At 32.3% G+C, this 26,124-nt stretch overlaps 1 protein-coding gene across 1 annotated transcript in view; it reads right to left on the reverse strand.

Moving 5' to 3' along the window:
* The window catches only part of SYNE1 (spectrin repeat containing nuclear envelope protein 1), a 593,997-nt gene that overhangs the window by 408,478 nt on the left and 159,395 nt on the right, over positions 1-26,124 (reverse strand). Inside the window, exons 10-13 of the mRNA XM_051997964.1 lie at positions 22,335-22,444; positions 14,405-14,512; positions 11,586-11,723; positions 6,549-6,713 (exon numbers count right to left, since the gene is read on the reverse strand). Coding sequence (XP_051853924.1) covers positions 6,549-6,713; positions 11,586-11,723; positions 14,405-14,512; positions 22,335-22,444 — 521 coding nt within the window. The remainder of the gene's footprint in view (positions 1-6,548; positions 6,714-11,585; positions 11,724-14,404; positions 14,513-22,334; positions 22,445-26,124) is intronic.

Raw genomic sequence — 26,124 nt, forward strand, 5'->3', positions numbered from 1 at the left:
AAAGCTTTTGACAAAAATATAGCACCCATTCTATCATCATCATAGCATCAAAACCACTAGAGAGCATAGGGATAAAGGGAACTTTCCTTAAAATAATAAGCAGCATCTATCTAAAACCTACAGCAAGAATTATTTGTAATGGAAAGAAGTTGCTTGCATTCCCAATGAGATTAGGGGTGAAACAAGGATGTCCATTATTACCACTATTATTCAGCATTGTACTAGAAATGTTGGCTTTGGCAATAAGAAAAGGGAAAAAAAAGTTAAGGGAATTAGAATAGGCAATGAGGGAATAAAACTATTACTCTTTGCAGATGAGATGATGATATATTTAGAGAATCCTAAAATGTCATCCAAAAATCTACTGGAAATAATTCATAGTTTTATCAAAGTTGCAGGATATAAAATAAATCCACGCATATCAGCATTTTTATATATTACTGACAAAGCCCATCAGGAAGAGATAGAAAGAGAAATTCCATTTAAAATTACTGTTAGCAAAATAAAATATTTGGGGTCTACCTGCCAAGACAAACCCAAGAACTATATGAAGACAACTACAAAATACTTCTCACACAAATAAAGTAAGATCTAAACAATTGGAAAAGATCTAAACAATTGTTCATGGATAGACTGAGCTAATATAATAAAAATGAAAATTATGGCTAAATTCATCTATTTGTTCAATGCCATATCAATCAAATTGCCAAAACATTATTTTATAGAACTAGAAAATAGAACAAAATTCATCTGGAAGAACAAAAGATCAAAAATATCAAGGGAATTAATTTTTAAAAATTACAAAGAATGATGGCTTAGCAGTACCAAACCTAAAACTATATTATAAAGCAGCAGTAATCAATACCAATTGGTACTGGCTAAGAAATTGAGTGGTGGATCAGTAGAATAGATTAAATATACACAATGCAATAATCAAGACCTATAGCAATCTAATATTTATTTGATAAACCCTCAAACTCTAACTTCTGGAATAAGAACTCACTATGTGACAAAAATTGCTGGAAAAACTGGAAAATTTTTGTACACAATAACAGCAAGAATATGTGATGATCATTTATGAAAGGTTTGATTCTTCTCAGAAGTTCAGTGATCCACAGCAATCCCAATAGATTTTGAACAGAAAATGCCACCTGCATACAGAAAAGGAACTAAGAAGACTGAGTGTAAATCACCACATTCTATGTTCACTTCTTTTTTCTGTTTTTTTAATCTCTCTCATGTTTTTCCCTTTTATGCTGATTTTTCTTTCCTAATATCATTCGTAAAACAATGTATACTAAAAATCTTAATAAATGTATAGATAATTCTCACAAAGATTTTGTAATGATAAAAAACCAGAATATCCATTGATAGTTATTGTCTTCCTAATCCCCTTGGGAAGGAGAGGAATAATAATAACATATATGGGGTTTTCTCCCCAATTATTGGTATTTTCCTTGGGTTTGTTTCTTTAAATTTAAATACTTTTTAAACTGTCACCAAAAGCATAGGTTTTTTTTTTTTTTTTCTGAGTGGTTATACTCATCATTTCCTTTTCCTATTTCTGCCTTCTTTGTGAAATCCTTTCTTTAATGGCACATCAGAGATATAAGATTCTAAATGTGGAAGTTTAACTATAATCAATTATGAAAATTTGACACAATATGTTTTGTTTTTATCTATCTTTTTTTAATACATATTTGGGGTGATATGATTTAGATGAGTCTTATTAGGAACTTTTTGACTACTTTGTTTACATGCTATCTTTATTCATTGTTTTGGGGAAAATATCATTTGTACTCTACTAATATCTAATTATTCAGATAATAATTTAATATTAGAGAAATAAATTTTTATTTTAAAGCAATGCTCTATCTGGATACTACTTTTCTCTATTATATTTTGAGTTCCTTAAGGAAGAGGAATTTTCTTTTTCTTCTTTTGGTATCAACAGAGCTTAACACAGTGCAAGGTCTTTCTAGTTTGATAGAATTTCATGGCATAGCCTTTAAAAATGTTATGTCATTCCCATGTTACACTGAATCAGATTGAGACTTCTATTTAGGGAAAGAAAAGAACCTCAAGGTACACCATAAATACAGCATAAAAAGCTACCAATTTCAAAGAATCAGGGAATTTTAGAGGTATATGGAACATTAGAATTCATAATGTCCAGTTGTCTCATTTTATAGATGAGGAAACTAATCCCCAACAAAGTTAAGTATCTTGCCTATGTACAAAGAAAAAAAATTAAGAAAATCCAAAATAAACTAAGGGACTACATATTGAGTAGATTGTATTGTTAGTATCATTTTTCTTATACTTTTATTTTACTGAGTATATAACATGCTAAAGTACTACAACAGAGTCAAGAATGTGTTGAGTTTTAACATTGTATTTACTCTATATTCTGTTAAATCAAGCAGGAATATGTTAAATAATTTCAAATCATCACAAAAAAAATAATCTAGCCATTAGAGAAATGGAAAATTACCATTCAGCCAAGAGAACAAATAAATCATTTACAAAGGCAAATTAAGACCTTGACAGTAATAAAAATTGTATCTGAAAACATTCCTTTAGTTATTTGAGCTCAAATCTGGAATAGTTTATCAAATAAGTTTAGAAAAAAATTTAAATGACAATTGGAATTAAGGAAAGAAAAAGACTAATTTAAAATCTTCAATACTGCAATTATCTATGCCTATGTAACTAATAGAAATCTCTCCATCATTGGAGATCAAAATTTCTCTAAGAATTAATTACAGAAAACTACAGCTGAAGGAACAATAAATCTAAGACCACTTCTCTGTGGAAAAAAAAAATCCTTTCTCTAGTATCCTCAAAAAGTCATCATTCTTCCCTTATCTTGAAAATCTTTAGTGAGAGGAATCATCTATTTTGAGAGCCAGCCTATTATATTTTTCAGACTTATAATTGTTATATATAAATGTATTCATAAAAATATATGTGTATTTATTAATTTTGTTTTTGTTTAGTCACGTTCAGTCACACTGACTCTTTGTGACCTCTTGAATTTTTCTTGGCAAAAATACTAGAGTGTTTGTTATTTCTTTTGCCAGTTCATTTTACAGATGATGAAACTAAGGCAAATGGAGTCTAGGTCCACAAAAATAATAAATGTTTGAGGCCAGATTTGGTCTTAAGAAGAGGAATCTTTCTGATTCCATGCTTGATACTCTACTAAGCCATCTAGCAGTCTATCACTAAAGAAAGAGTTGACTTTCATTTCATTTGTGTTCAACTCTGGGTGATTCCATTAGGAATTTTCTTGGTAGAGATATTACAATACTTTTCCATTTCCTTCTCTAACTAATTTTACAGATGAGAAAAACTGAAGCAAACACAGTTTATTGACTTGCCCAGGTTCACATAAATGTCTGAGGTTAGATTTAGGTTCAGGTCTTCCTGACTCCAAACCAGGTATTTTATCCAGTGTGCCTCCCAGCTGTCCTTAATCATACATAAGGTAGATAAATTAGATACTCTAAATAGTTATATGAATGGCATGAAGCTGAATGATGCCTCTTTTTAACATCTATTCACCACTTCTATTCTCCAGGACCAAGAAGAAAAAGTCTAATTTCTCTTCCATAGAACAGTCTTCCAAAAACTTATAAATATTTCTCATATTCCTCCTAAGCATTCTAAAGTCTTCTAACTAACCCACTTGTAGTATGTTCTTAAAGCCCTTCACTCTCTTAGTTGCCCTTCTCTGGGCGATATTTAATTTGTCAATCCTCCCTATAATGTGGTTTGAAGACATTAATGCTATTTCTGTTTGTAGCTCTGTCTTTTTGTATTATGCAATTCTATGACTGATTATTAAGCAATGGCTATTCATTTTGATAGGGGAGTACCCATGGTTACACATATCCATTCAATTCTTTTGTTTTTATAGAGCATTCATTATAAAACTCTTATTTCCTAATGATTATTCTCCCCTCAGCTTCGCTTATAACAAAGAATAAAAAAGAAAGAGCAAAGAATCAGTTCAACAATACTAACCAAGATATGACCCAGGTCTTGGAATGTATACAACGTTCCACAACTTTAACCTATTCCTGCCCTCTGATCTTTGCAAAGACAAAAGAAAAGGATATTTTCTCAAATCCTCTTTGGATCAACCCTAGTAATTATAACTTCAAAGCATTCATTTTCATTTATTCTTCTATTACATCATTCTAATCATTATAGAAATCACAGAAAAACATTATTCTGACTCTGGTTAAATAAGTTTTTGCACATTCATAGATTTTTTTCCCAATCTTCATGATAGTCATCATTTATTTCTTTAGCACAATGATATTCTATATAGTCATGTAACACATTTTGTTTAGTCATTCACCAAATCAATAGTCATTGTTTTCTTTATTGATACATTCATTCATGGGGAACATTATTTTTAATATGATTACAATAATTATTTTCCTAAAATCAAATGATCTGACATGATTGATATAAATACAATTTGATCATACTTGAAATATTTTGATTTATTCCTTTTGTTCTGATTTTATTTAAAATTTTGCATCAAAAGTAATTAACCATTGTAGTCTGTAATTCTCCTTTTATTAATCCTTTCTGATGTAAGCATTGTAATGACAATTGTCTAATAAAAGGAGTTGGGAGAATATTTTCTTTTTCAATTTTTAGGAATAATCTGTGTGGTGTACTCTAGCATAATAACTTATATTTATACCTACAAAATTTTATCTCATTAGATTTACTGGGGCATTCCTAGATTTTGGGTTTCTGAATATGATGCAAAATGAATTATCATTCTCAATTTTATGTCATCCTTAAATTTTCTGAGAATGTCACTTATGGATTATTGTTATTATTCTTTGATAAAAGAATTGATAAAATGTTAAATTGTATTGATAAAAATGTTAAATTCTGTAGGACCAGGAAATCCAAGGGACCCTCCACTAGGTACATTCAAGCCATAAATAACTATCTTTAAGTTTGATTATTAAATCGTTTCTAATCTTTCTGTTATCTATTCTACAATGCTAAAATGAAAAAAAAAAACACCCTCAAATAATTTGGTGTATTCTAGGTAAATTTACATATCTTCAAGAGTTTCTATTGCCAAATTTGTCATTATCCTTCAATCAACTAGCTATGAGCTCCTTTGAACTGGTTTGACCAATAATAATAATAATTTTTTGCCCAAGTGTGAAGTTTTTTCCAATTGGTAGAACCTGGCAAAGACTTGTAAAAATTGTGCTCCCCAAAAGGGGTAGGACTTTAAGCTCAAACTTAAAATAACATTATCCTTTAAAGACACATGACAATTCAGAAGTCAGAAAGTAAGAGAATTGCTATCCATGTAAAATGTGATTTTTGATAAAGAAATTCTTAATTTAATATTTCAATGATTTTTTGGCTATAATATGCTAATATAACAGGAAGATAACTAGAGATAGCAATATATTCCATGGGTGGCTCACAATGAGAAATATTCTCAAAAAAGGGAACACAGGACATGTTTCTAATTATCTTCAATTTCCTGGTGTTCTTCCTCTCTCCCACTTTTGATATAGTCTACATTCCTTAAAGGTAAAAAGAATCTTTGCAATATCTAGAGATAAAATAATAGGAAGTTTGGATGACTTTCCTCCAAGATCACCAACAATATTCCACTTACTTATTTAGAAGTCATCAGTATGAAAAGCTATAAAAAGGCAATTAAGTATGTAAACAGATAAATCAATTTCTTTTAGCTTCTGATAAACATATTAAAGCAATTTGAAGAGTAATTTTAAATTTTAAATAAATATAAAACAAAACAAGACATTAACTACCTTGCCAGGTTATAGAAGATCAAAAAATTTAAGAGCTAAAAGTGACTTGAAAGATAATTTATTCCTACCATTCTTATTTAGGCAAGAAAACTGGCCTCCAAGGGAGGTAAAGTGAATTGTCCAAAGTTATCCCACCAATGAGGAGTAAATATGCTTCTTTTGACCAGATTCATAATTTTTCACATTTTTATTAAATATCTTAGACCTCACATCTCATGGTTCATTAGTATGTGATTTTAATCCACAATGATCCTGCCATAATCTAACCGCATTATTTATAAAATATTGTATTTTTTTCGCAAAGGTGAATCTTTTTAAAATACATCGGTCAGTGAGGTGGAAGATTATTCTCTCCAGATCATTGATGAGTTTATTTTACATATACCATAAAAGTTAGCCTTTTCTCAATCTATCTTGTATCTCTCACATATTTTCTAAGTAAAAAGTGACCCAACCAATAACAATAAAAAAAACAAAGGATTTTATATGTGTTTTTCAACCTGAAAAGTTATCCTTCCAAAAAGACAATGTAAGCAAATCATTTTAGAACTATATAATAAACCCATAGTTAAAAAGGATAAGAAAAAACAAAAAAAAGTTTTGATAAAGATAAGAAATATTTCTAAATGACATGAGGATAAAATTTAGTTGGAGCCTGTATTTCTTCAAGCATATTATGACTATTAGGCTTGCAGATTTCTTATCCTAGACTTTTACCTTATGCTGTTCCAGCTTCCGATGTATTGTGTTTGCAGTTTCTTCATGGACCTGCTGAATAGTTATTTCCTCCTGTAAGGCAACTTCAGCCCTATAAAGCCAGGCACCTATTGTACCCAGTGGTGCGGGAAGGGATTTATCAAGTTGTATATGCCAATCAAAGAGCTGAAATGAAAAATAAAAGAATCAGGAAAAAATTAATTCCCTTTAAAGGGAAGTTGACAAAGTGATGGTAGCACCACAAAATTTTCAATTCAGAATGATTCAAATAGATCTGAGATCTTATCAATGTGGGATGTCTCCTATAATAATGAAAATATACCTAACTGTACCCATCTATCTTAAATTTCCATGGCCTCCCATGGATTTGCCATAGGGGAGCCACACAAGGTCCTGGGTTCTCCTTTATTTTCTCAAGAAACCAAATGGATAGCAAGAAAGAATACAAGTTGTCCACTTGTTTTCCCTTGCTCTTATTATGAGACGGTTATCTCTTCTCCTTTGCTATAGGACAAAATCACAGGAGGATACGACGATTTTTAATTTCACTGACATGAAATGGGCTAGGCAATCTTAAGGACTCTGTATATGATTAAGGGGGGAAGGAAGGAAGGAGGAAAAGGAAGAAGACAAGCATTCATTATGTTTCTACTATATGATAAATATTGTGCTAAATGCCTTTACAAATATTATCTCATAATATCTGAATAAAGCATATACAAACCAGATTGCAATGCAAACCAGTATACTGCCCTGAAGTTTAGACTAATTTTTGGATATCTGTAATCAGCTCCTAAATGCTAACTCCTCACAATTGGCCTAGAATATGTTGGCAGTTCCAAAGATAAAGAAAAGCTTTTAGAATCTGTCCTACTCTTATCATTTTATGTTTTTTTTAAAAAGTCTCCTACGATCTTCCTCCTACATAAATGAATGCTTCTCTCTCTCCTACACTCCCTAGCAAGGCCTATTTCATAGCATTAAAAGTCTAAGAGGATAGAAATGAGAACTTTCAGCAAATTTTAAAACAACGAAAATATATTAGACATCTATGCTGGGCCTGTGAATAAAAAAATGAAAAAATGCCATAAAATTCCTGATAATCAAAAGCTCTTAATCAAGTATGCAGGCACAAAAATAATAATAAAATAAGATAATACAGTCCTGGAATGATAAGGCCCAGAGATTTTCAGAAGGATTTCTCTGGGATCACAGAGATTTTGGAGGATCTTTATGGAACAATAGAAAATTCTTGAGCTACATTTCTTGGAGGAATTCAGGAGAATCCAACTGTATGGTTATACTGTATGGTTAAGTAGAGAAATAACATGAGATGAAAGCAGATGAATATACAGATAAGAGAGAGCCAGATACAGTACATACTTACACACACACACACACACACACACACACACACAGAAAGAGACAGAGACAGACAGATAGACAGATAGAAACAGACCCACAGGAAGGAAAGCAAGGAGGGGGAAAGAAAGTGAAGGAGGGAGGGAAGGAGAGGAGACAAAGCAAATACATAGTAGGAGCTTTTGTAAACTTAGATCAGGCTGAATGTTGTGGCAATTCTTGAGTGAAATCCAATCTACATCTTCGTTTTTTTCTTTCACGTTTTTTCCAGAACCCTATGCTTGGGGAATTTCCATCCATAATTTAAAGTTCATTTCACTTTTTCAATAAACTCATCCTCAGGTCAGCAGAGAGGAATATGAAGGAAGAGAGAAAGAGATGATTCTGTCTGTGAGTCAAGTCAAATCAAGTCAAGTTAACAAGCATTTATTAAATACTTACTATATGCTAGACACCATGCTAAATGCTAGGGATACAATTACAAAAAAAAGAGATGTGGTTATTGTTCCCAAGTTGCTTATGTTGTAAAGTGGGAACACAACACATAAAAGAAAGCTGAAAAGGTAAGGGTGGGATGGAGTAGGGTACTCATTCAGGGCCATAATGGTAAAGATTGAATCAGAAGCAGGACTAGAGGAACAAAGGATAGCTAGTTTTATCCACTCCTCAAAACAGAATTCTGGAAGCAACTCATTCAAAGGAAAAGAGTAGCCCAAACCTCAAAGACAAAAGGTTTTTTTAATGTGTGAAGTCATAGAGATGGAAGGAACCTGCAGAATGAGAAGGTAGTTGAGCTTTAATGAAGTCCCAAGTGTCAGAAAAGGAACCAGGAATCACAGCCCTGTTTGATTGTTTATGTATTACTTAATATCACTAAGAAATTTCATGCCAATTAATAGTGATTTTGGGGGGATCAAATTCCATAAGTTCAAGTTTCAAGATTAAAAGATAGGAAGATACCTAATAGGAAAAAAAGATTTTCCTAGTTTTACTTTAAGATTGGCAGCAAGCCAATTAGAGAATCTTTGCAATTCTGATATTGTTTAATTTCAGACTACATATGAACTTAAAAGGAGAACATTATAAGGAAACATATAAGTAGTGGAGAGTGGTGGGTTTACTTTGATTGTCCCTAAGTGAACATGAGAGTCATGTCATAATACTATAATCTCCTCAAAAAAAAAATAATGTTTATTTACCCATTATTTCTTTCGTTTGCTTTTTGTGAGGCAATTGGGGCTGAGTAACTTGCCCAAGATTACATAGATAGCAAGTATTGAGGGTCTGAGGCCAGATATAAACTTAAGTCCTCTTGACTTCAATGCTAGTGCTCCATCCGTGAGCTATCTTGCTGTCCTTATATATGCATTATTGAAGCCAGTCCCTGGCAGTAAGAGGCATTTAATAAATGCTTTTTTTAATTGACTGTGTCATATAACTGTTCTACATGTTACTATGGTAGAAGATGATAAAGCCAAGGAAGAAATCTATAAAGGGGTTATATAAAAATTTGGGGAGGGATAGAAACTTTCAATTGTGGGAAGCTAGAAGAAAGGCTCCATGAAGGAGATGGTACCTATGGTAGATCTTGAAAGAAAAAAAGAGGATTTGAATAGTTGGAGATATGACAGGAAGCCTAAGGAAGCTGGGCTACTGCTTGGAGGTAGGACAGTATAAATTGAGATTATGAAAGAGAGAATTGTTCTTTTGGTTTGGAAAGCAAAGCATATGAAAAGAGAGTATGAAATAAAGTCTGGCCAGACAGCATGGGGCAAGACTATAGAGAATATCTGATCATAATAATGGTAGGAAGTCTCAAAAATTTATGAGTAGAGCAGTGAAATGCTCAGCCATGTGCATTAGCAAGATTCCTTTGGCAGCTGTGTGAAGAATGAAATGGAGAGGGTAGGACTTGGAGCTGTGCTTAGGAAGCTTTCAAGTTCCTTCAAGTGAGATAACATAAAAGCTTGAACTAGGTTCTGGCAGCTGTGAGTGGAGAAAGTACAGATATAAATGCTACTGTGAAGACAGAACCAACAAGAACTGGAAATTGAGGGGCACTGGGGAGTTGTAAGAGAGCAACAGTTCAGGTGACAGCAAAACTGTGGGTCTGAAAGACTTGGATGATGTTGGTGTCATCAGTAGAAATAAGAAAGCTGGAAGCAAAGATAAGATTGAGGACTGGGAGAGAAGTAACAAATTGATTTTAGAACATGTTGAGTCAAAGTGTAAGAGAAATACCCAGGTGGAGATATTCAGGAGAAAGTTGGAAATATATAAATGGATGTTAGTAGAAATAGCATAGATTAATACTCACCAATAAAGAGAAAATAAATGAAGTCATGGGAGAGGATCAAAGAAGAGATTAAAAAGCTAGAAGACTGTCAGAAAATCAACTTGTTCTCTAGACCTCTAAAGAAGTCCCAGAGGAAAATAACAAATACTAAAGAAAAAAAAGAACAATTTGAAACCTCTGTTAACAAACTATGAGAAGAAAAAGCTTGCAGTTTTTCTTGATTTCTGTCTTCAAGCCCACAAAGAAATTTCATATGAAGGTTATCTCTTCATAGGACGAATTTCAGATAAAGATTTCATATGAAGAATATAGAAGTTGTCTCTTCTATATCCATGTAAGATACATTAAAGTGAGGAAAAAATTTCCTAAGAATTGACTGTTCAATAATCTTTCAGTTATGCCTGACTCTCTGTGACCCCATTTTGGGTTTTCTTCGCAAAGATACTGGAGTGGTTTGCCATTTCCTTCTCTAATTCATTTTACAGATTAGGAAACTGACACAATAGGCTTAAGTGATTTATCCAAGGGCATATAGCTAGTAAATGTTTGAAGATGGAACTTCCTAATTCCAAGCCCAGTATTATATACACTATGTCACCTAGCTGCCCAAGATTAATTTCCTAAAAATTAGGGCTATCTGAAAATGGAATACCTCACAAGGTAATGAACTCCCCATCATTCGAAAGTCTTTAAGTTTCTTCATATGCCCACTTGCTGGTGGTAATGCTGAAGGGAATAATATTTCAAGGAGAAACTGGAAACTCTAAGCTATCTTCAAAGTCTAGAATTCCAAGAGGAATTTGCCCAAATTACATCCTGAGAGATTATATTTGACTATAGGTATAATTTATTTGCTGTCTGCCAGGGATTCAAATAAAAGCAACATTATAAGACTATAGAGAAATGTTGTAGAGGCTCTATTAGTAGAGATTCCTTGGATATTCACTTGAATGAAGATAGAATTTGTCCATCTATAATATCCTCTATTCGCAGATATTTCCTTGGATATTCACTTGAATGAAGATAGAATTTGTCCATCTATAAAATTCTCTATTCACTAAATTCAATAAGCAGAAGGAAAAGAAAAAAAAAAGAGTGAGCAAAAAATTAAGTGAGACATATAAAGGACTAGAATAAATATTCCAGATGACAGAACTAAAAAGATGATATAATATGGATTGCTCTGAGACCTGTTAAGCCTCATTCAAATTGAAAAGACAAACACCAAAAAGAAAACTACTCCTCTTTCCATCTCCTAAAGGAAACTGAAAAACCTGATGAAAATTAGGAAATAACATTAAAAATATATCATGAATAACCATAAAAATTTAAAAAATAATACCACAATTACAGTGTTACAGTAATTTAGGGAAACTTACCCTAGAAGACACTCTGTCCCATGCCTGCTTTACCAGAGCTTGATCAAGTGACAATTTGCCATCCCTACGGAGGGGTTGAATTAAAAGTTCAATCTGTTTCCTCTTCATTTCATACTGAACTCTAAAATGTTTAAATGTCTAAAGGAAAAAAAAAACCAGGAACAACAGGGCAATAAGTCAAATGAGGAAAACTATAGCATTTTATTCATTTATATTGACAGAAGAACCAGTCTTTAATTAATAACATTGTGACACTTCTACTGATCTATGGATTGCTTTCTCAGCCTCTTTTGTCTATAGTTTTCCATGAAATTTACATAGATAACCAAATTAGTATTGATATAGTAATTTCTGGTCCTCAAATTATCTCTTTAGGTTAGTATTGATTGAATACAGCCCATTTTAGCACATTCAAAGTCATGGAAAGCATGAAGAGGTGAATTCTTTTGGAGAGCTCTGTTGGAATAATGTGTAATATGGTACATTCATCAACACATGAACATAATTTTTATCTTATTATTAAACATAATTGAGATTATTAACAAAATTATTTTATTCCATTATTTATTTGGAAATTGGGGCATTCAGCAAATAATATCTTATATTTTCTAAATTTCACAGAGTAAGTGATCTTTGTGTAAGAAATGGTGTATTGAAATCAAATCCTTTTTTATTAAAGCTTTTTATTTTCAAAACATATGCATAAATAATTTTCAATATTCATCTTTGCAAAAACCTTGTGCTCTGAAATTTTCCTTCCCTTCTTCCCTCTCCCTCCTCTAGATAGCAAGCAATTCAATATATGTTAAACATGTGAAATTCTTATATATATATGTATTTCCACAATTATCACGCTGCACAAGAAAAATCAGATCAAAAAGAAAAAAATGAGAAAGAACTAAATGTAAGTAAACAATAACAAAAAGAGTGAAAATACTATCTTGTGATCCATACTCAGTTCCTACAGTTCTTTCTTTCATTGTTGAAAAATTCCATGTTCATCAGAACTGATCGTTGTATAATCTTGTTGTTGTGCAGATCTCCTAGTTCTACTTACTTCATGCATCAGTTCATGTAAGTCTCTCTAGGCCTCTCTGAAATCATCCTGTTGATCATTTGAAGTCAATTTTTTTAAAGTTACATTGCATGTAAACTGAATTTATTTGTATATTTTGACATCTCAATCAGTATCTAATTTATCCTCCTATAGAATATAGCAGCTATTATTATTCTTGTATTAAAAATGAGGCACTATGGGTCAGAAAAATCAAGCTCAAGGTCACATGTTTAGTCAATGGTAGAGCCAAAATTTGAATCTGGGTCTTAACTGCTTTATTCATACTATGACAGTGCCTTGTAAAACTATTGTAATAAAAAAATCAGTGGACTAGGAGTCAAAAGAGCTGTGTTTGATTCCTTTTTCTGACATTCAGCAAGTCAGTCTGACATCATCCCATGGAGTGATTGGTCCTCTCTGAAAATGAAATACCAACCACAACAACAATAGTCAATAAATATATTTTAAGAGCCTGTTTTATATCAGGCATGTTCTAATGCTTTTTGATATGAGATAATAGTAGATAAGCCCTTTAAACTTTCTAAACCTCATTTTCCTCACCTATAAAATGATGTTGATTATCTACCTCACAGAAGTGTTATAAGAACAGCTCAATTTAAAGTGTTTTATAATTCTGTGATAATGGAAATGATAATGAAACTAATATAATGAATAGTATGGCTTATCTTGATTCAAAACTGCAATTTGAAAGCTCGGAATTTTTCAAAATATTAAAATTGATCAACATAAGGTCAAAATGATTGGATTTATTTAAAAACATAATCAAATTATAAAAAACTGAAAATTTGGATAAGCAGATAAACTATTATCTAAATTCATATATTGTATGCTCTATAAGCTATGAATGTGACTTTAACATGCTATCTCATGTAAAACTGTGAGATAGCAATATATTACTCAAATATAAAATTTTAATCAAACTATGAAATGAAATAAATTTATTAGAAAAAGCTTTAATTATGAGTAAAACACTAAGCTAAAAACATTGCATATATGGTAATGCACTATATTATACCGCAAACTAATAATGCCTCCAAACAGAATTCATAGTATGATTACTATGAAAGTGAGTGGGATAAAAATAGGTTGTATTCTGTCAATATCAACAAGAGATTTTAGTGACCTTTATGCTAAGCTAAGCAGGAGACATTAAATAAATTCTATCTTCTACAATTACTACAATTGCATTCAACTTACTATGGATCATGTAGGCACTAAATTCATCTGATGAACACTGGGTGGTGATAGTGAATAAAAGTTTATTGCACATTTTATCTTTCATTCCCTTTCAAGCTAATATTAACTTTCAAAATAAATAAAAGCTATATAAAAATAAATCTTTATGGTGCTCATTGATTTTTTTTTCAAAGAATTCTTGGCATCAGGGAATTAAAAACATGTAGAGAGTATCTGGTGCAACTTAGGTTGTGTTGCATATGTGAATTTGAATTCATTTATATAATAATTTGAAGTCATTTTCACATGTTTGAGAATGTGTGTGTGAGATTCCATACTTGTGTATGTGCATCTCCTTCTTTAATCCTAAATAATTAAAGAGTCTAAGAATAAGGATTAAACCCACTATTTTCTATTTAGTGGGAACTTGGTAAATGTTTATGCAGAGCAAGAAATAGTATAAACCCTTAAATTCACATAGTATTTTTCCTTAATATATGAACCTTAGTTACAAAAGACACTTTGTGAAGTCAAAAATCACTTTATTTATTATACAAGTCATTACCTGATATTTGTCCTGTAAACTTGCTTCTGTCATTTGTGCTCTTGTCATATCTCTTTCAAACTGTTCTATCCAAACTTTTGTTTCTCTCGGCACCATCTTCTCTTCTCTCTGGAAAGAAGAAAATATTTCTTTATTGTTATATAGTACCAACTTCATAGAAAACAGTGGCCTTTTAGCTTATCTTTTAAAAAAATAGTACTAAGTTCACTTTTTTCAAAAATCATATATAATTGCTACAAAATAGAATTTGATGCCATTTTCTTTTCACGTATTTCTAAATTATTATAAGGCATAATAATAACTGACATTTATATTTAAGGCCTAGTAGTATTATCACTGGGTCAAAGGGCATGCATAGTCTAGCTATGTTAGAAATAGTTCTAAATTGCTTTCCGGATTAGTTGCATCAATTCAAAGATCTACCAATGGTGCATTAACTTGACAGTTTTAAAGAAATTTAGTAAGATGCATCAAATATTGAAGAAACTACTGAACAGAGCAAGGAAAATAATTTATACCAAAAAAAAAAACATTATAGATACAAATATGAAGGACAAGAACTTTGATCAATGAAAGGAACAGTTATGCTTCCAGGGAACCAACACTGAAGTATGCTGCCCAGTACATAATAGAGAGGCAATGGATTCAAGAAACAGGAATAAAGGAAAAGAAAGTAAGCACTTATACAGCACCTACTACATGTCACTGTGTTAAATCCTATATACGTATTATTTCATTTGAGCCTCAGAGTAACTCTTTGAGGTAGGTGTCATTTCCCCCATTTTATAGTTGAGAAAACTGAGGTAAACAGAGAGTAAAAGACTTGCTCAGGTAATACAGTTAGCAAAGTGTGTGAATGCAGCTTTTTGTATTTTTAGGGCCAGTGCTCTATCTGCTACACAGAATTGGCACCCATATTTAGACATGGATATTGCAGGAATTTATTTTACTTGAAGATGTATACTTTTTTAAACAAGAGTTTGACTTTCTTCTTGTTTCTGGTTGTGGGAAAGAAATGAGAAAAATGTTTATTTTTAAATTATAAATAAAATAATATTTGATCCCCTAAAAGATATCTCTCTCTCTCTGTCTCTCTCTCTCTTCTCACTCCTTCTCCCTCCCCCCCTCTATATATATATACATATATATGCATATATAGAGATAGATAGATAAAAAGATAGATATAGATATGAATTTTTCCAGCAGTTTTCTTATTATCAATATTTGAGACAAAAACATTCCTTTGGCCTACTTACTTCTATCATAAAGTATATCTAAGGCAGAAGTCAAATGGAGGAGGCATTCTCTACATTTGGGAAAATATTTCAGATGCTCAAATTTATGGTGCCCCTAATTGTCCTGAGATTCCCCAAATTTCAGAATCTTTTTTTTAAAAAAAGAGCCAATATACACAGTAAAAAATAAGTGAAAGAAAAATTCCTGTTGTTTAGAATATAAAATACAATGGCTTGGACAGTCCATAGAGATGCCTGATCAATACATATATCATAGTTAGCCACTGTAAAATCTTTGAGTGCAGTGTTCATATCTCTTTTGGTCTTTTTACCTGAGGATATGATACAAAGTAGACAGTCCATGAAAATGGGTTGATAGTAGATAGAACACTTGATTTGGGGTCAAAAGAAGACCCTGATGGTCAAAACTAAAGGTTTGGGTACCCAGAAGTTCTCTTCCAAGAAGCCTTTCTTAGATATGAAATCCTGTGGAATCCATGAAACTATCTCCAAAACTTTATTAGCTGCATGAACTGGAGTTACTCTCTCTTATAAGAAGGGAAGTAATATGTAATGACCGCATATTTAAAATCAGCCGGAGTCAGGAATTCAGGTTAAGGGAAAAATCTTCAATATTTATTGAAGTGAAGAGGTGAATAAAAATTGCGATAGCAATATGGGCAGTTGTGACAGGAAGCCAGCTAACAGAGAGAGATGTGAGCTGAGCAAACCGTGGCAATGGCAATCCCCAAAAGTCTCTCCTTCCCCTTCCTTTTCCATTCCCCTGCCTCCACCCACCAAAATCGTCATTTCCTATACAACACATCAGTCCTTGCACAAAGAGTGGGCCGGGGCCATTCTTTCTCCAAGCTTATATATTAACAGAGTATGATCCAATTACTATTTAGCCTCATGTGCTTGGGACCTCAGTGCATCAACTCAAGCCTCAGCCCATTACAGTAACATATACATTCTGTTTTGGAATGGACCTGTCCAATGCAGAGGAGTTGTTCAGTAACATCTGACTCTTGGTATCCCCATTTGGGGTTTTCTTGGCAAAGATACAAGAGTGGTTTTCCATTTCCTTCTCTGGCTCATTTTACAGATGAAAAATACAAAGAAATATTTGAGGACAGATTTTAACTCATTAAGATGAGTATTTCAGACCAGATCTAGTATGCTATCTTTTAGTAATAGCTAGAAGCAATATGAATGTAAAATATATAAGAACCAGTCTCTAAGGATTGAAAGTTGCGAATCATTCAAAGGGCAATGAAACAATATTTGAGTATAACTAAGGAAGAATTGTAAAATGAAACTAGTAGAAAAGGTATTAGATTTGCTGGAAAAGGAAGTAGTTATTTATGTAGAATGAACAGGAAAGAAACAATCAATAGTCTGGGTGTTCATAAATATTCAAAGAGTATAGCAAGATTGAAAGGATAATCCCTGGCACATTGGGTAGATGGACGCCCTGGGGATAATTTTATGAGAGAACATACACAAGAATCACACAGAATCTCTAAGAAGAAGCCAGTGAGGTGGGAATTATACTACTAGAGAAAACAACTTCATTGATGAGATCACTCATTCATCAAAGTATTCACAAATACTAAAATAAGGATTTTACTTCAAATGAATTTTTTTAATCTAACAAAAGTTTTCCTTAAAAGTCACCTGAACATTAGAAAAAATAAATGGGAATCCCCTAAGATAATGACTTTGTTCTGTAAAGTAAGAAAAAAACAAAGCTGAAGTATATGGTATTACTAATTTCACACTCATGGGTGTTACTACTGACACACTTAGAAGCAATGTTTTAGAAGTTAAACTTAAAAAATGTAAATAGGAGCATAGTGATAGAGGCCTTGCTGCTCTTCAGACAAATAATATTTCTGGTTTTGAATCCTGAAACATGTGTTTGATATATTTATATTTCTTTTGCTAAATCACCAAGAAGAAAGATGTTTAACATACAATGCAAATAACATATTTTGAATTTTAATTAGAATGTTTAACAGTATTCTCTGCTATTAAAATTCTGACCCAATTATGTCATGTTTAGTACTTTATAGTTCAAAACACCACAGTGTTAGAAAGTCATAATGGCAGTGACAAATCTGCTTGCCTGGAATTTTGAGGAAAAATTTCAAATAAATAAACCAATGCATATTTACATGTAGAATATATTGGATATATACATACACTTATATACAAATACATCTTTATTCCCTCTAACCTTTGATGAAAATTTAATTTTTTAAAATTACAAATTAAAAAAATAATAATCTGAGAAAGAATCCATAGGTTTCAGCAGACTTCTAAAGAGGTATATGACCAAAAAAAGGTTAAGAAATCCAGACTTAAAGTACAGTCATAATATTATTTTTCCTCTTATACTTTATTTACTTTTAATTTTATTTTTTTTTTCAAAAGTGCATTTTTGCACTTCATTATTGCATTTGGAGTTTTCTTGGCAGAGACATTGGAGTGGTTTGCCATTTCTTTTTAGATTTTCCTGACTTCAGGGCTGGCACTCTATCCACTATGCAACTTAGTTGCCTAACTTTCAATTTATACTTTAAATCTACATATCAATAACTGTCTACTTATTAATCTACCACTTATCTGTCTGTCATTTAATTAATGTTGCTATTGATGCCATGTCAGAAGAAATTCAGTAAAAAATTGAGTTAAAAAATCACAATAAATCTCTCTCACTACTAATTTCTTAAGTATTCCAAGAAAAAATAAAATGCATTTTCTTTTATTTTTAAAGATACAAATAGAAGGGAGGATTCTGGGAATGGCAGAGTAGGTTGGTAAATTTCAAACTCTCTAGATTTTTCCCACAAATAGAATAAATCAGGCTGAACATAGCTTGGTGAAAAAATCAAAAAGACTTGGGGCAAAACAGGAGTCCCTCCTAGAATAACCAAAGAAAGTCCTAAAAACAAAAGAAAAAAAACAAACAAAACAAAACAAAAAAACAGACCAGGAATTAACCAGTGTGAAACGTACACAACTCCTGATTAGCTCAACAGAAATGACCAAATGGGCCCTGGGGCTGGCTGGGTTTGGCTGGAGCTTCAACAGGAACCATAGACACTTTCATCTTTGGGACAGTGCAAGGAGTTGGGGTCTGAGTCTGGAAAGACTGAGGGCACCTCAGCTGATTAAGAACACCAAGTCCAGTTGTGCTGCAGAAATGCAGCCCTAGGGAAGAAGGAAGTAGAACTGACTGAGTACAGGCCAGGAATGCTGATGGCTTTGAGAACTTGTAGGAAAGGGCAGTTTTTGGTCTGGGATTCCAAGATAGAGGGGAGAGCTGTGAAGCTAGAGTCACCATTCCCCCAGCCAATGATTAGAAGTGCTTATACTAATACTTCTCATTTAAAACAAAATGAACTAGTAAAGAGGAAAGAATCCAAACATAGAAACTTACTTTGGGAACAGGGAATATTGGGGTTCATCTTCAGAGGAGGATATTTAAATTAAAAAAAAAAGCTTCTACCTTAAAGAATAATTTGAAATGGCTCCCTCCCAGGAAGAATTTATAGAACTCAAAAAAATAATTTAAAAATGAAATGAGAGACATTGAGGGAAAACTAAAAAAATAAAAATAAAAACCATCCAAGAAAAACAAGAAGATTATGAAAAAAGTTAACTAGAAAATGAGATACAGAGCCTCAAAGATGAAGATAACTCTTTGAAAATTAGAATTGGGAAAGGGGAAGTCAATGAAGTTATGAGAGACCAAGAAATAACAAAAGAAATTATAAAGAATGAAAAAATAGAACAGAATATGAAACATAAGAAAAGCAACAGATATGGAGAACAGCTCAAAAAGGAAAAAAATGTAAGAATAATTGGGCTATCTGAAAGTTGTGATCAAAAAAAGAATCTCTACACAATAAAACAAGAAATAATCCAAGAATACTGTCCTGGAATGATAGAACCTGAGGGGAAAGTAGAAATAGAAAAAATTCACCAGTCATTACCTCACAGAGCATCTTTGTGGAAAACTCATAGTAATATTATTGTCAAATGTTGAAACCCCCAGATCAAAGAGTAAATTTTGCAAGAAACAAGAAAAAAAAATTCAAATACACTGGAGCTATAATTAGAATTGTACAGGACTTATCAACAGCCATAATAAGACTGCAAGTCCTAGAATCTTATCTACTGACAATCAAAAGAACTAGGCCTGTGCCCAAATTTTCATATCCAGTAAAATTATCCATAATATTGAATGAGAGAAAATAGGCATTCAATGAATTTTCAGATTTTCAGGATTTTCTATCAACCAAACCCAAAGCTCAATAGAAAATTTCACATCTAAGAGTCAATATCAAAAATTAATTCCTAGGAATTTAGCATGAGCAAATTATTTATGTTTTTTTTGTAACATCAGAAATGTATACCATATGTTTAAAATTGGCATCAGCAATAGGGTAGCTCAACAGAAAGATTAGGACAGAGTTAAGATAAAAATAATAATTATGCTATACAAATGAGATGTAGAGAAAGAAAAGGACATAGGCATTAGAGGGGGAGGCTAGCACATATTCTGAAAACTTATTCACATCAATAATGGGTTAAATAGGCAATACTATATATATAATAAAGGGTATAGCACCCTCCAAAAATCTATAAAGAAATAAATGGGGAGGGAAGAATGGAAGGGGAAGCAAAGGGTGGAGGGAAAAGTCAAGGAGAGATCTATGGGTGAGGAGAGGTTATTAATTATGTGGGGGGTGGGGGGTGTGTATGAGTAGGTATGTGTATGTATATATAAATATATACTTTTTCAACTATAGTCTCCTTGGGGGAGGTGTGCGGAATGGGGCGGGGGGGGGGAGAATAAAGTAAAAAAAAAAAGGTGTGCAGCAGAAAATACAAGAATAATTTACCAGAAAGAAAAGAAAAGATGAACACTTATGAATATAATTTCTTTTACTAATACACACACACATTTTCTTGAATTGGTAATTCATTGTTATATATTTTAAATCCTCTCTCATGTTTTGCTAAGCACATGACTATGTTCTTTTTGTTTTGTTTTCATTTGTTTTCCTTGTATTGCTTTTCTCTTTTTCTTTTTTTATTCTGTTTTTTTAAAAAAATAAATTAGAAAAAAAACAAAAAAAGAAAAAAAGGAAAAGAAAATAATATAAGAAATCTAAAAAAAAATTTTAAAAGTTACAAATAAAGATTCAGTGACTATGTTACTCTTGACAAATAAATATCATTTGGGAAGTGAAGTGGTTGCTTATTATAGGGCGTGGTAGGGGAGATTACAATAATTAGCAGCCTCTAAGATACTATGTATTACATTTCTGCTCATATGCATTAACTAAAGCATCACTTGATTCCCTTTCATGTACTAAGAGATTAATTTACTGACTTAGAAAATCTATTAATGTCAGAGATAATAGAAAGACAATAAGAGAAAATTAATTTGACAAAAGATAGCTTTCTAGGAACAAAATTACTGCATAAAGAATTTGATTTTTTGTATGATGTGGAGATGGGGATTACACACCTCAACTTCCTTTAAAGCTACTGCATAGACAGGCCAGAGTTCTGTGTGTCCAGGTTTAATGAGCCACATATAAACCGCAATCCTAGAATTCAGCCATAAGCATTTCCCCATTATAGCAAGAGAGCCAAACACTAACCACTACAAAGAAGACTGATGTGAAAGTATCAATTGCTGTCAGCAGCTGTGCTCACTAAAACCTTCTGCAGCTCCATTGAGTTAAATCTGCTTTTCTTATCTATTTATGATCTGGGTCCAATGGAAAAGGGCTTCCTAAAGGATGGCTGACAAGAAATAGAATTAGTTCCCTGCAGCAACAGAGTTACGTGAACTGAACATGACATGTCAGTTTCACTTAAACAGTTTAAAAAATGCTGCCAGACATGAACAACATGCATGTTGTATAGCTAGATTTTATGCTATACTTCCTTTGAGAGTAATAAGTAAATAAAAATTCCTGAGGACAATAAATAGAACCAGGTCCAGAGACAGAACTTAAGAACATATGATTTCATGGAGTAAAATTTGTATCTTGCTTCTAAATGTGGATATAAGCCAAAGCTTTACCCTGAGCCACCTCCTCTTCTCTCTGGAAGTGAGCTTCATCAAAGAGGAAATATTGCTGACCCTGGAGTCAGAATAACCCACCCAGCCTTAGACATCAAATACTACATTGTTGTGCTTTAAAAAAAAATGTATGTACATATATAGGAGGAACTAGGGGATGCAATGGCAGATCACTGGACCTGGAATCAGAAAGATGTGAGTCTAAATCTGGCCTCAGATACTTACTACCTGTGTGATCCTGGGCAAATCACTTAACTGTGTTTAGCTCAGTTTCCTAGTCTATAAAATAAGTTAGGAAAAGAAAATGGCTAGTATATTTGAGTTGAAAGCCCCAAAAGGGGGTCATAGAGCGTTGTATATAACTTAAAAATGACCAAACAACAACACATACATACACATACACACACATACATACATATACACATACATGTATAATACATATATACATATGTATAAATAACTCATCTACATAACTATATATATATAATCACACATATATAAATTATGTGTGTATAAAATACACATATAAAATATATATACATACATAAGTATAAAAGATACACATATTTTTAAACAAAATACCTACCTCATTTTCTTGTTCATCAGTGCAAGTATTATGAATGTCAGGATAATATTTCAGAAACTGGGCTACATAAGTCATAATGGATTTCTCATCTGGTTTGTCCACATCCACATCTGAAAAAACAAATATCCAAAGTAAATCAGTAGTAACAATTTCAAGGAAATGATGGCTTTAAGTGATTTTACACAAAATATAATAATAAATGACATGGCAACAAGATAATTGTATAAATATGTATACATATATTGGATTTAATATGTATTTCAACATATTTAACATGCATTGGACTACCTGCCAGCTAGGGAAGGAGGTGGGGGAAGAAGGAAATTTTGGAACAAAAAGATTTTGCAAGGGTCAATGTTGGAAAAATTACCCATGTATATGCTTTGTAAATAAAAAGAGTTTTAATAAAAAAATAAAAATGAAAAAAATAATAAATAACATGTAAAAATCAAGCTTATTTTACTAAAATAATTTACATATACACATATTATAACAAAATAATAGATTTAGGTGCAGAAAGTATACTGAACTGATGCAATGCAGCAGAGACAAGTTAGAAATTTCCATAGCTTGGAAAATAACAGAATTTTTAGGGGTAAAATTCATAAAGAAATATTTGGGCAAATGATGAGTAACATATTTAAATATTTCTAAGAATTATTTTCTTAGGAACCTGATATTTTCTATAATTGTACCTTTGCCTAATTACTAAAGTGTAAATTATTTGCAAGACTCAGATCTAGATTAAAAATGCTGTACTTAAATCAATTTTAAGCACAGGACCAAATGAAAAATTATTACAATGCATGTGTAATCTAATCTTTGGTTTTCAAACAAAAGCTAAGATTTCTGTAGTGGCTCCCATTCATATTTTCACCTAATTCCATTCTCAGGAAGTTAACCACAATGAGATATGAGCTCTGCCATATCCTCTGGATCTAGGAGAGGAAGATTTGGTTATGGCAACTCCTAGAACCAAGTCAACTTATTGACACTTACAAAAAATTCCCTGATTGTTTAGGGGCATAATGAAGACTTCTTAAAAGGCAAATAATCCATCCTTTGCCCTGAAATCAGAGGGAAGTTAGTAGGGACTGAGATTTTGGAGAAAACTTCAGCTACCTATCCTGAGAAGTTCTGAAGATATCTCTGCACTACCCCATTTGGAACATAATTTCCCAATCTCCTTTTATGACTATTAACTGATCAATAATTCACAAATGTCTTAAAGTTCCATCTGAAACAAAACTAATGCTTTATTTGGAGAATCATCAAAGGACCCCTTGATTCAATTTATAAGCACCTAATAACATAATTATTTCTAAAAGACAATTATCTGGGTTAGGGGAAAAGTAGACAGAGAAATTAGGAAAGAGTAGACCACAATCCTTAAAATTTTTGGAATCGTTTTTTTAAAAAAAATCCCTAATGAATATAAACTGCTTGCATTTTTGTTTTTCTTCCTGGGTTATTTATACTTTCTGAATCCAATTCTCCATGTGCAACAAGAGAACTGTTCCGTTCTGCACATATATATTATATCTAGGATATACAGTAACCTATTTAATATGTAAAGAACTGCTTGCCATCTGCGGGAGGGGGTGGAGGGAAAGAGGGGAAAAATCAGAACAGAAGTGAGTGCAAGGGAAAATGTTGTAAAAAATTACCCTGGCATGGGTTCTGTCAATAAAAAATTATTTTTAAAAAAAGAGAATTATAATCATGAGTTCTTTCAAAAAAAAATAAATTAAATAAAATAAAAAAATCCCTTGTCACATAACACACATGGCTCTTACTATATTCATTAAAAAAAAAAAACCTCATTCTACTGACCAGTAATAATGATAAAATGTCTTCTATTATTAATATCTACAAATTTGTTTTTATATTCTGAGTGTGAAATAATGAAAGGACTTTTTCTCACTGTTATTGATCCTAAGCAATTCTATGGTTGAGACCTGCAATTCCTCCACACTGCCAGTCTATTGCTCCTTTTTCAATTCATTTTCTTTTCTCTACCATCTTAACCTTGTATCTAAAGAGAATTTAAATGATACATAATTTTGTATCCTTGAATCCATGTCCCCTTATTCTATTTCCATTTATATTTAGCAAAACTCCAGTTGGCTTAGATTCACTATGTGCCTCTTCTGCTCTTATTAGTGAACCATTTGAACATTAATGTTCTGATCTAACGTACTACTTGAACACTGCTGGAGGAAGTCACACAAACATGCCACCAAATTCTAATACAGTTTATTTGAAAGACTCTTGCAGTTGCATAATTTATTTTTATTCTATGCTGATCATCCACTTCTAGCAATAGTTATTATACACTTTTTTTTCTTTCATCAGAACCCTACCCACATCCTCCTCAACAGAGCATGTCATCTCATACTTTGATGAGAAAATAAATGCCATCTCATTTGAGCTCCATCTCCTTCCATATTTCATAACTCAAAACATCTCTACATTATCTGTCTTTCTCTCCTGCTTTTAACTAGGCTCTGACAAAGATTTGCTTTTTTTTCCCCCCAAGGCTAAAACTTTTAGGCATGTTTGTGATCTTATCATCTTCTATCTTCTCAGGAATTTATCTCTTTAACTATTTTCTTGCATTCAATCATTATTTGTAGTTAGATGGCTCAGTGGACAGATCACTGGGCCTGAAGATAGGAAGATCCAAATTCTAATCCAGCCTAAAATACTTATTTGGTGTATCACCCTGGGCAAGTCACTTGATCTCTGTTTGCTTCAGTCTGTTAGAGAAGGAATTGGCAAAGCATTGTAGTATCTTTGGTAAGAAAGCACCAGAGATAATATTGGTACAATATGGCCAATTGGGTCATGAAGAGTAAGACATGACTGAACAACTATAATATAATAACAACATTATCAGCTCCTTCTCTATTGCAAACAAACCTGTCCAATTTAAAAAGAAAAACTACAGCAAATCTTCACTTGACCATTCTTCCATTCTTACTCTTCAACCTGTTGCCACTTGGCTTCCATATTTGTCTACTAAATTCAATTACCTTTACTCATTCCTTATTCTATTTGACCACTTTTGTGATTTTGACATTGTTGACTAGCTTTTTCCCTTTATATTTATTACTTTCCTGGTCACGGCTCTCCTTATTCTTTGTTCTAGTTATAACTACTCTTCTATCTTATTTGCTAGCTCATCATCTGATTCTCATCTAAAGTGTAGGCATACTCCAAGATTCTATCTTAAATTCTTTTCTTTTCTTGCTCTATGCACCTCATTTAAGTGAAGCCAACAGCTGCTGTGGACTAAATTATCATCTCTAGGAAAATGATTCTCAAATCTAAATACCCAGACCTAAACTTTCTCAATTCTACTTCTACATCACAAACCACATCTTGGTCATCTCCACTCAGAAGTCCTGTCTGAATTATCAAAAAACTTTTCTAAAGAGTAATTTGCTATAAGACTCCCATTTTATTTTCCTGAACTATTTCATGTTACACATTTTTTCTACAATACCTTTTGCATGAATTGGTTTAATTGTATTCCCAATTTGACATTTCACCTTCCATCCCTGTGCCTTTACACATTCTGTCTTTTAATCCTGGAATGAATTCCCTGATTCTTGAAATCTCTAGCTTCTTTCAAAGATAAACTCAGGTACTATCTTATATGTAAAGTCTTCCCTCATTCTTTCTCCCCCATAGTTGTTGGTGCATTCTATCTCCTAGAATTGTTTTGTATTCGTGTATTTGTGTAACTGATATATCCCTTTCCACTCTACCCAATATGGTAAGGACT

This window comes from Antechinus flavipes, chromosome 4, assembly GCF_016432865.1.
Source record: "Antechinus flavipes isolate AdamAnt ecotype Samford, QLD, Australia chromosome 4, AdamAnt_v2, whole genome shotgun sequence".
Classification (NCBI taxonomy): domain Eukaryota; kingdom Metazoa; phylum Chordata; class Mammalia; order Dasyuromorphia; family Dasyuridae; genus Antechinus; species Antechinus flavipes.